This window comes from Melozone crissalis, unplaced genomic scaffold (genome assembly GCF_028551555.1).
Source record: "Melozone crissalis strain CALT ecotype California unplaced genomic scaffold, PUWL_Pcris_2 ptg000013l_1, whole genome shotgun sequence".
In the NCBI taxonomy this organism is placed as follows: domain Eukaryota; kingdom Metazoa; phylum Chordata; class Aves; order Passeriformes; family Passerellidae; genus Melozone; species Melozone crissalis.
The window spans coordinates 37,599,691-37,616,077 of record NW_026535791.1 but is presented as its reverse complement, the minus strand read 5'-3'; the positions used below and the strand labels follow the sequence as shown (position 1 = coordinate 37,616,077).

The following is a 16,387-nucleotide window of genomic DNA, read 5'->3' as shown; positions in this document are numbered from 1 at the left end:
CAGAGTTAAAGGCATAAAGTAGGTATTTATTTAAAGACCTTCAAAGGATACAACTTGGGTACTACAAGGGCCTGGCTGTAGCTGTACACAAGATGGACGCTGGGTCACAAGTTTTCACTCTTTTAAAAGTTTTGGTCCATTTACATATTGGGGAAAATTGTCCAACTACAGCTTGAGGTTATGAAGTCCCATCCTCCCAGATTGCTCTCCTCAGTTCCTGTTTATACTTTTTGGGCCTGAAGCTGCAATGGTTCCTTGGTTCTCAGGCTAGAAAAGGATTGTTTTGTCTGACTAAACTGTGAGGATAACTTTCTAATACTTTATATGAAGTTCAGAGTTAAATACTAATGCAGTACAGAATCTGGAAAAGATGAAGGCTAAAACTTAAGGCATCACTGCCACTGAATACAATTGACTTTTCATATGACAAAAAGCATAGTTCTGATAGCCTCTGTGGGTGTCCTGTGTACACAGACTGGCAGCAGACTGTTGGGCCCTATTTATGAGGTTTCAGCTGCATTAGGCAGAAAATGAGCTAATTGTGCTATTAAGATACTGGACATTCTTACATGAGAACTGCATTTATTTAAGTGTTAGACTGATAGGCATTTTAGGAGGAGCCTAATGAATCATTTGAATAATGAGATAAGTAGGTGATTGCTGTAACTTTTTTAATAGTGCCTAAGATAAAATTATATGTGATTAAACCTGTGCATGGCTTTTTAAAAATGCTAACACTTACTTTCTGTTTTTAAGATGAATGGAAACTGTCTTCCAACTAGCTATGCTGATTTCTACTAAGCCTTTTGCAACTCTTTGTGTTGGTCTTATAGCTATCTATTCTTTCATCCTAAAAATCCTTACTTTTCAGTTTAATGTCAAAGCCCTTGTAAAAATATCAGGTGTAAAACATATTCTTCGCAGATCTTGAACAATTGTGTTATTCAACAAATGGTAGAGGAAACTCAAGTAAATATTCTTCTTAGAATTTTTATCTTGCTCATGTCATTTTTTGCAAGAATTTTATAGAAAAATGCAAAGCCTGTACACTTTCAGTCTCATAAACATCACTCTATGAAAAATAAAAGAAAATAATTGCTTATTTTTCACATCAGAACATCTTCTACAACTTGAAATTATTATGATTAAGATAGAAACCAACCCCATGTGAATAAGTCTATATTTATTTTTCCTGAAGTTACTTAACGTTTTTCTTTTTTTAAAGGTGCAGTATGCTATTACACAGATGTTGAAAAATATTTCTACCACACAACTTTTACTTAGCTAGTGTCTGGTACAAATAACTCCCTTTTTTTTTTTTCTTTAATTACTTGCAGCACAAGGAATTAAAGAAAAATATGCCAGTATGTGTTGCAAGATATTCCTCAGTCAATATATCTGTGAATAACTAGACAAACAGTGTCCACTGCTGGCAAATCAGATAATTGCACTGCACTTTAGAGAGATATGATGTTGAAAGGTTTTGATGAGTTAAGTCTTAAATGTCAGATATTTTGTGTTGACTCTGTAAGACTGGGTTGTAAAATAAGGTCACTGTATTAGAAGTATTCATGCTATTACCACTAATAATAAATACTGTGGTATTTGAACTAATAGCCAGGAATATCACCACAGTAACATAAACAGGGACTCCAATTTTTTCAGGATTTAAAAATAATTCTAGTATTCATTATATTATATCTAGCATCATCATCATAGAAAATAAAAAAAAAAAGATAGCAAAAGTCTGTGAAATTTGTCTTGATGTTTTGATATGATCTTGATGATCATATAAGTAACAAGATAGGTAAGCCGAAGTTCTTAAGTTCGTTTTTTTTTCTCCTTAGGTCAAAGCATTCATTACTGATTTTGTTAGGATTTTTTTAAAGACATAAAAAAGGGTAGAAGAAATAAATGTTTCTGCTTTGGTACTGATACAGCAAGTCAGCAAGTACCACTGCTGTTGATGAAGCTAGAGCTGAATTAAACTGATTATCAAAGAGAGAAGAGAAGGGTGAAATCTGAAAAGTTTCCTTCTGGCGTTTTTTGTTTGTTTGGTTGGTTGGTTTTTGTTTTTGTTTTTGTTTTTTTGTAATAGATAATATTTGTTTGCATCTTTTTCTTAACAATAGTATTTCAATGCAAATGAAATCTTTCAGTGAAACAAAATAATGTAGAGTGAAAGAAACATTGGTGGGGAGAAAGGAAAAATCTGTTCCTATGCTTGTATATACTATATTAGTTTGTCAGATACTTCTAAAAATCTAGATTAACTGAAAAGAAGATAGGCATATTTTTATTCAGAGATTTATATCTGTCAACAATTTATTGCATTCAATGAAGTATTAGACAATGCACTGAATTTTCTGTTTGCTTGGAAAGGGGAACAGAGTATGGGACTTTTTTCAGAGGATATTGGTTGTGTCTAAACCCCAAAGGATGGGTCATGTCTATTTGATTCGACTTGAGAAGGAATCAAGGCTTACCCTTTAGATGAACATGGTGTTAGCCAGAATTGTTCTGTATCTATATTTTCTCTCTTCAGTACCCAGAGAAATACTGTATGACCTTCCCTCTTGAACAAGAAAAAAATGGGATGCTAGTTTTGTTTTTGGGGTTTTTTTTCCTTGTAAATGTCTTTAAAATAGTATCAAAGGGATTGCAAATCCAAAGTTATTCAAAAGTTAATAAAAAGAAGAATAATTGCAAACAAAGATGAATATCTGTAAATTATTTTATGAAATCAATCACACTGTCAATTTTAGGTCACATAGCAGAAAATAAGACCATTCTTTCCTAGATTATTTGGCAGGAAGTATTTTTCATGCTTTCTTCCAAGAAACAAGGTGTTGTTGTGGATGTTTTTGTGTGTGTGTGTGTGCATTCATGTGCATGGGCAGACATGCTGCAGCTTCTCCTGTCACTGCTAAAAATCACTTTTTATATTTAAAAGATTATTAGATGCATTTTGAGGGAATCATTCTTCTGCTTCTCAAGGTAGCAATTTATGTAAATCTCTGCTCATACTATCTTTTCTGCTCAGTATTTTATTTTAATGCATATAAAGTGCTTTTTCTCCTGGATCTCTGTGAGATGGTCAAAATCCAACATCTTCCTTGTTCCAAGGGTTCAGAAATACTGCACATTTTTTTCTCATATTGTCATGTGTTTTCATACTGGTTCCAAGGAAAGCAAGAAATCCATTTGCAAATATGTTCTAGGTGCAGGAAATCCTCGCTGGAGAGTAGCATGAAACAGGTAGAGCAGCTTACATGCTCTGCCAGCTGTACTGACTCCAGAGCCAATTCACTGCAGAGACTGAATTTCTTAGGGACAGCGTTTCCTTTGTTTCTGTAGAACAAAATTAAGCAGACTCGCCTTACAGGGACTTTCAGTTACTTGAGAGAATAACAGCAAAGTCTGTTGCATGTTCCAGAAGTCAGGCCAAGCAGACAAGTCCTGCTGTGGCTAGATAAGTAAACACAACAGATGTTGGCTTAAGCTGTGCATATTAATGAAGAAGCTCTCCATGCTGTTTTTAGGCCTCTAAATCTTAAACTGCTCTCTGCAGCTGTATGGACTAAAGATGGTGGGGGGGAGGGGGTGGTGTGGTGTTTGTGTTTGTTTTTCTTTAATGAAAGTCCTTTTTCTGGCTTGTGTCACCAGAGCCTTGTTTGAAGCAGTCTTGTGGCAGATCTGCTATTAGCTTTAGTAAGAACAAAATTAATGGTAATGTGTATCTGTTATCAGTTATTACAAACCTCTCTTGAAAGAGATTATTTCATTTTTAAAGATAAAATATTATATATGTCACTGCAGAAACCACAAAGTATTTGATTTTTAATTACTTTTTTGGATTATATACTGAAAGTGGTCTTGATTATTTTTTTGTTTTTTCTTCCTTCCCTGTTGTCATTAATTGTTTAAAAGAGACTTCCTGGGTTTAAGTTTTGGGTCTGAGTGAGCTATTTTGGTGATCCTTATATGATCTCTGTGCTGTACAGATACTCCTGTCAACCCAGGTTTCTTTTGTTCACCTGGTCTCAAAAGAAGTGATATCAGAAGTAGAGGTAAGATAGAGTGAAAAACAGAAAGGGTCATGAAAGGTGTCACAGGAGCTTTGCTAGAAGTTAGCAGCTGTAATCATACATCTTATCTGGCCAAAAGATCAATTGTTAAAAATAGCATTAAGAATCTTCATCCACCTTTTCCCCCCTGTTGAAGGATGAAGACTTAGCCCATGGAATAAAAAATGAAACTCTGAATTAAAGCAGGTATTTTCCTAGATACAAGACTATTCATAAGGCTCATTACTACAGCATAATCCGTGCAATTTAGCATTGGAGAGGAAAGGGGGACAGAAAAGTAAAAAAAAGCAAAAGTAAAAGAAATCTAAGAATCATGTAATGTCTAAAGAATAAGTCAATATCTAGTGTAGAGCTACTTAGTCCTTTGAGTTATGGATGTATCTCAGGAAGTATGTGAAAGAAATGAATGTAAAATGTGAAAGAAATGAATGGTGATTGCAGAAGAAATATTGCACCTGAGCTGCTATAGGCAGCATTGTAGGTGTTCTGTATTTGAATAGTGTTTATACTTGAATAGAATGTTTTAATGGTTCTCTGCATAACCAGTCATCTAGTGCTAGACTGCCTTGCATGGTGCATTAATTTATTCTTGCATATACAGGAACCATGTTTTAATGTTTTTTCTTATGAGTTGGATACATAAGCCAAATCCTGTGAAGAAGCTGGTTAAAATATGTGCAGTTCTTTGAACAATATATTGGAAGCTTACTTTTATCTTAATTAAACGGATTCACCGGATCTATTTAAACAAGTGACTCCATAGGACCTTCTATGTATTTAGTAAATTTTAATAGGTATGATTTTGGCTCCTCAAGTACATTGTGAATGCTAAGACTGAAAGCTGAGTGCTTTTGACACAAAGAAGTGTGAAATGATAGAAATCCGAATTCTGTGAAACTTATTATCATGTTAAACAAATTTTGTTCTTAATGTTCTTCAAAGTCTTATCAATGAGTCTTATCTTCAAAGTCTTATCAAAGTCTTATCACTCAAGTGTTCAGGGTGTTAAGGATTTTAAACTTCAGTGCTTCATAGTACATTGCCTTTTGGGAAACTAACAATAACTTATAAGGAGAATTATATCCAAATTAATAGACAAGAACATATAAAACTGACCTAATTTAAACTGTTAACAGCTCATTGCACAAACATATTGTACTAGTCTTCTTATAAACATGGAATGCATATAAGCTATCTGAAAAAGGAATTATTATCTATGTTTTAATATGTTCATACTGGTCTGCTCATGAAAGATGTGACCTTTTAAGCTGACAAACATTTTTCTAGCTTGTTCAGTTTTGTACAATTAAACACTCACCACCCTATAGAGTAAGCCATAGATAATGTTTCACCTTGTTCAAGTCATTACTTCTCTTGCTTCATCTTTTTCCCTCAGGACATTGAAATCAAGAATTGAAAGTTACAGTTGCTTACCAGCACCCATCTCCCCTATATGTACACAGTGTGCCTTGGGAGTATATCAGTTATGCAATTATATGAATAATTCTATTTTTAGGACTGTATCACAATTTCTTACGATATTTGAGGGAGTGGAAGGGTCTTAGTATGTACATTGAATTTAGACACTTTAATTATGGTCCACCTAAACTACCAGCAAGCTTCAATAATTTGTTTTTGTCAGAAGCAACAAATCAGAATTACAACTTCAGCTGGAAACAGTAATTTGGCAATCAGTCTGATCAGAAGCACCACAAGGGTGATTAAATAAATCCATCACAATTTAGAAACAAGTAATTTATCCATTCCTGAAATGTCTCTTCTTGGAATAATGCATTTTCCAATTGGTCTAGATGTACTTTTATGCATGCCTTTCAATTGTTAGGCCTAAGTTGGTACTTTTTACCCCTAGACCATCCTTTCTGTTTTGAATGGTATAAGGAGTAAGGTGCTAGTACTTGTGCTACTATAGAACACAACATCTTCCAAAGGAAAAAACCAAACATTTGCAAAGACACAAATCTCTAGAGTCTGAAAGAACATCTAGATTCACTATACTTTATTAATGACTTCCAGCACGTAAGCTGACTTTACCTCATCATCTTCTAGTGTATTTAACTGGACAACTGAACTCTGTGTGCCCTACTCTTCGCAGGCAAGTTCAGTAAAAACTTCACCATAGCTCATGAAACTTAAACATGTTTAGTAGTAATGTAATAATCTGACATTTTGCACTTGTAGAAAATATCTGCTTGTAAGAAATTTGGGCTTTATTTGATTTATTTTGTTTCGGTTTTGATATCAAGAGTGGTTTCAGGATATTTGGGAGGAGAAAATTTGGGTGGAATGTGTGCACATGACTGCATTGAACTGCATTACTCTGCAGCTTGTAACATTATCCAAGTTATTGCAAAACATATAATAAGTCAAAATAAGTCAATAAAAAAGAAAAAACCCAAAGCCCATAATGTGTAAAGATGACACTTTAAGTTCTATACATTTTGTAGCTTATAGATCTAGGCAGAATAGACTATAAAGCATTGAATACCATTTTTCCTAATTGAATTTCTCATAAAAGCATTTTATGTATCTCTGGTACGTGCACATATGCAAACAACAATGGTGTATATTTTAGTATTGAACTTTCATGCCTAAAAAGGTCACATTGAAATTTACATGTTAAATTAGCTGAAATGGAATATGGTTTCTTCCCAGCAATACATTAAAAAAAAAAAGGAATAATAATGTTTCATCCCCTAATATATAAAAACCCCAAGTATTTTATACACACCTTTTATACATTTAAATTTTTACTATAAAATGGATCAAAGAAAGCAATTTTATAGATTCTATAATGTTTTTGTTTAGAAAACTTCTGAAATCCATAGTAAAACACCAGTTATAAATTAATAGATGGGAGAGTAGAAAGCACTGAAAACCTTTTCTCCCCCTCTTTGCCTTTTAATAATTTGTTTTCATATCCAAAGTTTTGTTAATCAGAGATAAAACTCTGTTTTAATGTAAAATATGTCATACCTAGGATATATCCATTTGCCCTAAATGCATATACTCATGCAGTTCCCAGTTTTTAAGGTATCTGATATGTTCATACTTGTGCAATCCATCTGTTAGCAGAACCTTCACTTGGACTAGAATTGCACACATTTTATCACAGGTTAGGACACCAGATGGCTCTCTTGAGTTTTCTTTGTAAAACCCCAAGATGTAAACAACTGCTCTGCATTTCTGAGATGTGAGTACAAAGCTTTTCTTTTTTCTTTTTCGTTTTAATCTCTGGAGTAAGAAACACATTTTCTCTTTGTCTGTAGGCATACCGCCCGTTTTCACCCTCTGTCTTCTTTTTCTTTGCCATCACCCCGAGCATCATGTGGTTGAGAAATGTCAGAGTGTTTTGGCAAAGGCCCAGGATTTGAAGGAAAATATAGAAAGGAACAATAGTAGTAGATAGTATATGATGCATAGCATCATCTGGTGCTATGAAGAGGGACTTGGGATCCACATCCTTTTGGAATTTCTCATGCCAATGTTAGGGTTGTATTGTACCTCTGCATTCCTGAGAGGTGGTGGGTGGCTGGCCTCTGTTTCACTCTACTCCCTCTCATTCATTCCTTTGTTTGGAGCCAGCAGCCAAGTCGAGCTGACTTTGGGCTGTGTCCTGCCAGCTCCCCGCGGTGGGGCCGGGGTGTCCCCGACCGTGCGCGGCCACCGCTGCTGCGCTGTCCGTGGTGCTGAAGGCAGAAACAGACGGGACAGGGACAGGGACCGGGGCCGGGCAGGCACACTGGGGCAGCGCTTCCCTCTTGAGGGGTCTAAGGAACGCCACTCCGTGTCTTGTCCGCTTTTGAGGAGGAAGGAAAAAGACAGCAGTATGCAAAAATACTACACTGAAATTTAATTTTATTTTTTTTAATAACCACCTCTCTGTCTAATTGCATTAGTTAAGGCAATTGTAACCGTTGTAAGGAAATTGCTGCTCTGTAAAAATTGCCAGATAGGAAATCCAATGAGTCTTAGCTGAATCTCTTTAGAGACACTTTTAAATAGAATTAAAATGTATTATCCAGATCCGATTGTGCATGTTCTGTTCCTAGTTGGTCTAGTATTAATACAAAATCCCTGTATACTGGAGTTCCCACCATACACTTTTGCCCTCTGTATAAAAATAGCGCTTTGTAGATTAAAGGATTTAGGGGGGAAAATGGTCAATATCAAAGAAGCTGAAGCCTCTGCTGAAACAAGAACCTGTTCTTGGATCTGTATTGCAAAAGATTGAATTTTTCTAGATGAATATTTACACTTTCAAGCCCATTAAAAAAGAAACCAAAAAACAACCACAAAAACAAAAAAACAAAACCAAACCCAAACAAAAAAACACCAAAACACCAAAGCAAAACAAAAAACCCTCAAAACCATCTAATAAGAGATTAGAGCACTGTGAAAACAGTATAAAAATAGATAATACATGATAATTGCCTCTGCAAGCATCTGCCCATCTTTATAGGCTAACAATATTTTTCTGTGTAGCTGCTTGTTGTCTTTCTCTAATTTCTTCTGGCTAGCAAAAACTTCAGGAAGTTTAACCATTAGGCTTGCAGAAAGTAAATCCAAAAAACTTTGGACCATTACTTGAAAAGGGAGACGAGCCAACAGGAAAAGGTGAAAGGAAATAAGTGGGATGTCTTATATTACATGGTATTTACTATTTGCAGTGCCTTATGAACTTCTCGGGGCAGATACTTAGGTTTTCTGTGTCTAGTGAGCTTGGCTGGTGCTTCCTTAAGTGCTCCAAGACATAGTCTGTAATTTTACACGGTGCTGGGGATTAGTAAATCCACCTGCTGTGGCTGTTTGTGGGTGCCCCATGTAATCCCTTTGATATTTGAGTTGAAGGTCCCCTCAGCCCCTCAGCTCACGGCTCCAAAACCTTCCCATGAGGCAGAACGCCAGAGTTCCCTGCTGCTCGATCCGTTCCTGCCTGGGGGCCGAGGGGGCGGGCGGGGGCACGGCGCGGGGCAGGGTGTCTTTGGCGGAGCGCCGTGTCCCTCGCCCGCCTGCCCTGTCTCCGGCTCCCGCGGTGTCCCGCCCGCCCTGCGTGCCGCCTCCCCGCCTGGGGACGGGGACAGGTGCCGGTGTCACCGCTGGGGGCGGGGGGCGGCCGGCAGGGAGCCGCTGCCGGGGAGCTGGAGAGAGGGTGTGTGAGAGAGGGATCCTCGGAGTGCCGGGGCGGGCGAAGGAGAACGGGGAGGGCCATACGCCCCTCCGGCAGCTCGCAGAGCCCTCCTTCTTTCCCCGGGAAGGGAGCCCCGCACGAAGCCACCTGGAAGCCTAACGGGGCGCAGAGGCAGCTGGCGGCGGATCCATAGGGAACCTCCCGGTTCCCACCAGAAAACCACATCAGCATCACCCCGTCCCTCCGCCTCTCACCCTCTGTGCTTTCTTCTTCTGTCTTTCCCCATTCCCCCTCCTCCACTGCTTGCACCCTCGCCGCCCCTCGCCTTGGGGAGGACAAAAAAAAGCTCCAGCGGTGCGTGCCTGTGCGTGTGTGCCTCTGTGTGTGTGTGCCTGTGTGTGTGTGTGTGCGTGCGTGTGTAGGGGAGGCTGGAGCGGGGTGGGACCGAGGAGCCGTGATTACAGCTCTCCCCGGAGAAGAAGATTGCTCTCTCCAGATGCTGATTTCTGAAGCACTTGGCAATCATCAGGCGGGAGCCGGGAAGAGGCGGCGGTAGCCGCCCCGGCCGTGGCGATGGCAGCGCCAGGCGAGCGGGCGGCGGCGGCTCGGGGCTGAGGGGCAGCCCCGGGAGGCGACGCTGCCGGGCGGACCCGACCCGACCCGATCGACCCGACCCGACCGGAGCCTTCCGGGCGCGGCTCTGCCCCGAGTCCCGCTCGCTCCGCCAGCCCGCCGGCAGTCGCCCGCCCGAGCAGGAGCCCCTGCGCCGGGACACGGCGGGGGGGACGGCGGGCACCCATGCGGTGACCCTTGGCGGCGGCAGCTCTCGCCGGCCGCACGGAGCGGGCGCCCCTCCGCAGCCGCGCCCCGGGCCGGAGGAGGCTCCCGCTCGCCCTCGCCCCCGGGGATGGGATCCCGCCGGGGCTGAGCACCTCGTCGCCTCCCTCCTCCCTGCCCGGCGTGGGCGAGCCGGCGAGCAGCCATGGCAGCGGCCATCGCCAGCGGCTTGATCCGCCAGAAGCGGCAGGCGAGGGAGCAGCACTGGGACCGGCCCTCGGCCAGCAGGAGGCGGAACAGCCCCAACAAGAACCGCGGGCTCTGCAATGGCAACCTGGTGGACATCTTCTCCAAGGTCCGCATCTTCGGGCTCAAGAAGCGGCGATTGCGGCGCCAAGGTGCGTCCCTGTGGCCGGGCCCGCCCGCGGCTCCCGGGGGGCGGGCGGGAGGGGACAACCTGTGGCGAGAAACTTCCCGGGCCGGGCGCCGCCCCGGTCCTGCCCGCCCGCGGCTCCCGGCTCCCCGGCAGCGGCCGGGGGCTCCACGGGCTGCAGCCTTCGGTCGGGACCCCCGGGCCAGCCTGGCTGCCCCGCTGTCGGCGCCGGGGCTCCGGTGTGGGTCACGACAGGCGCAGCAAGCCCCTCGGGGAGCCCTGCCCGCCGCCCCGCACCTCCCCGTCTCGCCTGTGTCCCTCTGAAGGACAAAGAGCGCACAGCGCTCTGCGTGTCCGGTGTCCGGGAGCCGGCGGTCGGCAGCCCCTTCCCTGAGCCACCAAAGTGCAGGTGCAGCCTGGCTGTAGTGAAAGGGTCCCTCCCCGCTGCTCGGGGACTTCGCAGTCAGCACAGTGAGAGGTGAGGCACGTCCGGCTGCTGTGGGAGAGCTCCTCAGCATCCCTGTGGGTAGCCAGGTGCCTGTTGCCCGTTCCCAGCCAGGCCCTTGCCCTGCAGACCAGCAGGTTTTGCAGGCAGCTCTTCTTCAGGGTAGATGACCAGGAGTCAGTGGAGAAAACTGGTACCTTACTGATTGCATTCTATCCAGTACTTTGTATTAGAACCCTAGAAATAAAAGGACTAAAGTGGTGTTGCAGTGACTTCTCTAATTTTTAAAAAATTTTGTAGTATTAAGCAGCATTCAGAAATGGTAATGACTTACTCTATTGTCCTCAGGAAAAAAGTAGTTTTATAACAAAATTATTATATTTTGAATAGTGAAAATGTTAAGTGTCACTTTAAACATGGCTAATACCTACCAGTCAGTGATAAAGTACAAACCACCCTCTGTTACATTATAGAGAATGCCACCATGTGTTGTGGTTTGGTATGTATACTACAGCTCCTCTTTAGGTTGGGTCGGAAGAGCATTTTAAGCAGAATCAGGGAACTCTCCTGATTGATGCTTCCTCCTTCTTTTCCATGGCTCACATTTGAAAAAACATAAATCAACAAAGTCCACACAATTTTATTTTTACATGGCTTTCTTGCAGTAAAATTATTTGTTGTAACTCCTAATGCAAGGCAAATCTTGCCATTTTTTGATAGTACAGGGATACAGTGAAGATGAGCAGGAAAATGTCAGTGGCAAAATCTATGGTGGCTTTTTTCAGAGAGGTCTATGTGTGCTTTAAAAGACTAGAGTATCTGGTTTATGATGGTGAATTTTTATAAGTAATACTCTTCAGGAAAACAAGTTTAGGGATTGCTAACAGCAATTGTGTTTGACCACCTGTGCGGTCTTTTTGGGGGAAAATCTGTATTTGACAGTATTACTATTTGAGGAAGAGAGGACTGCTTTGCAGCGCTGAGATGCCAAACATTGTTTTAGGTGAGAAAGGGCTTTAAAGAGATTTTTGAATTCATCCTTTTTCATTCATTCATTTTTCATAAGGCACTTTGTCACATTCCTGAAAAAGAGACCTGAATTAGAACATAACTCCGCTGTTAACCTGTACCACTGACTCAGAACATTTCAGCAAGAACAGTCAGAACAAGGGCTGTTCACCAGTAAAATCTGCAGTATCAGACCCCTGAGTTTATCTTCCTTCATGATGAGACATGGGGATATTTATCCATTGGTTTACATTAAGATCTCAGGATTACTGCTCATCTGTAAAAATTCCTGCTGAAAAAAATGCTATCATAGCTTTTACTATCTCTGTTCCTGATGCACAAAGTGATACATGGAATACCTGTGGATTCAAAGTTGCATTCTGTTTAAGAGACAAACTGAAGAAGCAATCAAGCCAAAGTCTTTACTTAACCATCTTATGCAGGATAGATTTGAGTGAAAAATCATTTGTGAAAAAACCCAAACAAACCCTATTTTATAAGGGCAATTCCTTTAAAATACATTATAAGAGTTACAAAATGAACATTTATCAGAGTCTGGTTTTAGGTTTTCTAAACTGAGTTAAATGGCCAGTGAATTTGTCACTGAAATAATACTGTCAATTCCATTAAAATAAGTCTTTGCCAAGCAAAATAGGATGAATTTCAAAACATCTGTTGTCAGAAAGGTGCTATGGGATTTTGACAAATAAACCCTGTGTAAATGATACAGAGTGTCACAAGAGCATTGTGAAAAATGAGCTAATCGAGATGTGACAAACCATCTGTAGCATTCTCATACAATTCAATGGAAGAGTAGAATTACATGTAGAATTTTTTTAATGTAGAGCAGTAAAAGCAAGACTGTTTGTCTTGGAATAAAAAAGTGTTTTGCTTTGTACTTACATATGAAAAGGAACTGTCTTTCCATCTTTGAAACAGTCAGGCAGCAAAAACTGGTGATGCTGCTTTTTAAATTAAAATACACATTTAACCTTGTACATATATGTACTAATGTGAATTAGATAAATGGATATACACAATATATGCACACATACAAACATGTCAGCAAACTTTACAAAAATATTCTTGATTTTTAAATTCTTCTTTTAAAATGCCTGTTAGTACTGTTGTTGTTCAGTGGGATTTATTTTAGAAAAAAATGAAGTTATTATGAATGCAGAAAATGCTTCAATCTGGTGTATACCCTGATGATTTTTTTTTTTCTGCCATTGTGACAAATTCTCTGTTCATGGTCCTTCCTTTAGGGGCATACTAAAATATCAACAGAAGTGTGCTTTGGGAGACTAACATTTAGAAATGGTAGCATTAAAGATACATCCAGGAGCTCTCAAAGAATAAAGAGTAATATTTGTATTTACTTAAATATTTGCTCCAATGATAGATGGCAGAGTAGTTTCAAACAGCCTTTCTAAGACTTTGATAAATTAATTAAACTGCCAAAGATTTCTGTGGAAGAATTGTCTGCTAATCTACTGAGTGGATGAGACCATTTTCATTTACTGGACATCTTTTTGTATTGTTTAGTATTATGATATTTCAAAATTATTTAATTTTTATTTTTTTCTACCTGTCATCTGATAAACAAATCACTGTCATTAATTTCCAAATAACCATGAAGCCAAGATCTTGCCTATCTGATGCCAGACATCAATCAATTTTGAATCATCATCTCTTACATTGCCGGTTGTTTAGTTATAATAATTTAATGTTTAATTTATGTTAATATAATCACAAGTGGGAGGATTGATAGATATTTTGTTTTCATGTGAAATAACCTTATCTAACCTGGGGCTACCCAATGAAAAGAAGAAAATAAATGTCACTTCACCTCATGCATCTACAAAGCACAGAGATTAAAACATATGCTTGTCATTGGTGCAAATTCAAACTTCTTAGCCTGAATTTTCATCTATATATCTAGCTGCTTTGCTAATCTGAAAAATCTTCATTTGGTTAATTAGGTCCCTTGGGAGTATTCGACTGAAAAATACTCAACATTTAAATGTCTTAAAAACCAAGTGTGATGTTTACTGTTTCTGTGTGCTAATACCACATTAAGAACTTCTAAATTTATGCATAGAGTGTATGAATCTTGGGATGGCTTGGCCTCTGATTTTGTGCATTAATATTTATAAGAAAGAGAGACCTAGGGAACGTGTTCAGAAAATGCACTGATTAGATTTTACTGCATCTACAAAGGTAATTTAAATCTCCAAAGAAAGCATTTTTGGAAAACTCCTCAGTAGATCAGCTAATGTTTTTTGGCAGATGTGGGAGTGGCCCATAATCTCAGATATAAGATAATTCCCAATATACATAGTGCTGAAAGTAGTTTCTACTTCTCCTACTGGTGGAACAAAGTGGAACTGAAATGGAGATCTGTGCTTGTGAGTGCACAGGACTTGTTTCCCAAAGCTTCAGAAACCACATCAGCTCCCAGCAGTAAGCTCCAGCACTGCATGATCTGCCTTGCTCAAAGTTTCAGCAGACCAAGACAGGTGTCTGTGCCTTCCTGTGAGATTGTCCTCAGAATTAATTCTTCTTGGCAATTCACTAAAGCCCACAGGTCTTGCATTGTCTAGGTGCTAGGCTGTCTGTTTCTCAGGGTATTGAACCGATGTTGCTTGTTTTTCGTTACTTTTCGTCAAATGAAATTGATTAACCCACAACCCTTTTGGAAGTATAAACACAGTCTTAACAGTCTATTTAAGAAATCATTCATTTTTTCCTTCATTAACCTGTTCAAAGGACTGCATGATAATCACAAACTGAAACTGTGTAAATATGCTACATTTCATGTAATATATTCTAAGCATACTTAAAAAATATTTTTGAAAACATGACTTTCTAGACTCAGTCTCAAGCTTTTTTTCCCATGCATTCAGTATTTCACATCAACCCTTGCTTCCTATCAGAATCTTTTAAAAAAAATACGGTAATGCCTGGGATGAAATCTTTATTCTAAGCTGATACTGGTAGGTCTAAATGTGATTAATGAGTTGGCTTTGAGAGCAAATGGGGAAAAAAAAGCTTGAAAATGGTAACATAATTTTAGGGACTATTGATTTTTTAGAAATATCTCAAATAGGGGTGATAGAATAGTGGCCATTTAATGTAAAGATAGTGCTGTAGCAGTGTCATTTCAGAATATCTTTCATATACTAATATTACTTTTTAATGTCTTCACTTAGTAATTGGCAATTTAACTCTTCATTAGAAAATGAACTCTTCAAGCTTGAGTGATCTTCTGGATCTCTAAAGTTCAGGCAGTTTCAGTCCACATAAAGTCCTGTAAGGTATATGCCTTATTGTATCTATTAAATGTATTGTAGAACTAAATTATATGATTATTATAGATAATAAGGGAGATTGCAGTACAGGTGGTTTCTGATTCATGGTGATGTACCAATAGAAATGTTAGAGGTGAGGTCAGGTTTCTACACTGCATTTAAAGACAGAATCCTATCTTTAAACAATATATAATCTATTAACAGATGTAATTTTTTATTGTTTCAGGCTCTGATTTCAATCAAAAAAAATCTGGAACTTAAAATTTTATTTGAATTTTCAAGTCAGCAGCTTACAGACAGAAGTAATTAATTTCAATATAGAGATAACACTCAAAAAGTTTATTACAGAACATTTTTCTGTTGAAGTCGTTTGCTTTAGACTCTAAGCATAGTTTTGAAGATACACAACTGTGGATCCCCATTTTTCATAGTGAGTAGACAGAGGTCTGTCTTACTTGGTCATATGTAAGCTCCTTTCTGCCTCATACAAGTACTGGAGTTAGTGATAGATAGGAAGATGTGCTCCTGGCATGTATTCTTACTGTGACATCAGTTTTTACTGAAACCCTTTGAAGCAGGCACACTTTTGTTTTCAATATTTATTATTATTATTATTATTATTATTATTATTATTATTATTATTATCTCAGATCTTATGCTCTGACATACACTGAAAAGTGTGAAAACAGAAAAAAGATTCCTATTCCATGGTAGAAAAGGATGAGAAAATTAGTAGAGCTTAAAATTTCTTTTATTATGGTCAAAAATCAGCAACATGCTTCCATTATATTGTAGCAGTAACATTTCTGGATTTTAGGAGTTTAGTTTTTCATTTCAATTGTATAAATAAGATAACCTGCTGAGGTCCAGTGTAGATATTCCAATTTATTTTCCTGTGTGACTGAACATGAAGGAACTTACGCCTTCCTGGTGCCAAGGAAGAACCTAGCTGCTTTTGATGCCAGTAGGAATATATATTTCCATTAAGTTAGATGTAAGCAGGAGTAGAGTCCAGGACTACCAAGTTCTGATTCTATGTTATAAACTATAGCTGTTTTCAGCAAGAGTTACCTAAATTTACCTAAATTTATATTTCCATAGATAAATACATAACCCAAAAAATGGAGAATTTTTGTAATTCAAAGGAAAGCTAGCATAAGATTGAAAAGATTAAATGGCAAAAGCTTCATATGAAATTTAGATAGATAGGCTGTGTTGAAAAAAAGTTACAGCAAC

The 16,387-nt window shown here is 39.2% G+C and overlaps 1 protein-coding gene across 4 annotated transcripts in view; it reads left to right on the top strand.

The window, feature by feature from the left end:
* The window catches only part of FGF14 (fibroblast growth factor 14), a 380,110-nt gene that overhangs the window by 244,939 nt on the left and 118,784 nt on the right, over positions 1–16,387 (top strand). The window contains exon 1 of one of the 4 annotated variants that reach the window (XM_054271343.1): positions 10,147–10,412. The exons of the other annotated variants lie outside the window; for them this stretch is intronic. Coding sequence (XP_054127318.1) covers positions 10,220–10,412 — 193 coding nt within the window. The 5' untranslated portion in view covers positions 10,147–10,219. Of the gene's footprint in view, positions 1–10,146; positions 10,413–16,387 lie in introns of those variants that run through there. 4 annotated transcript variants of the gene reach the window in all.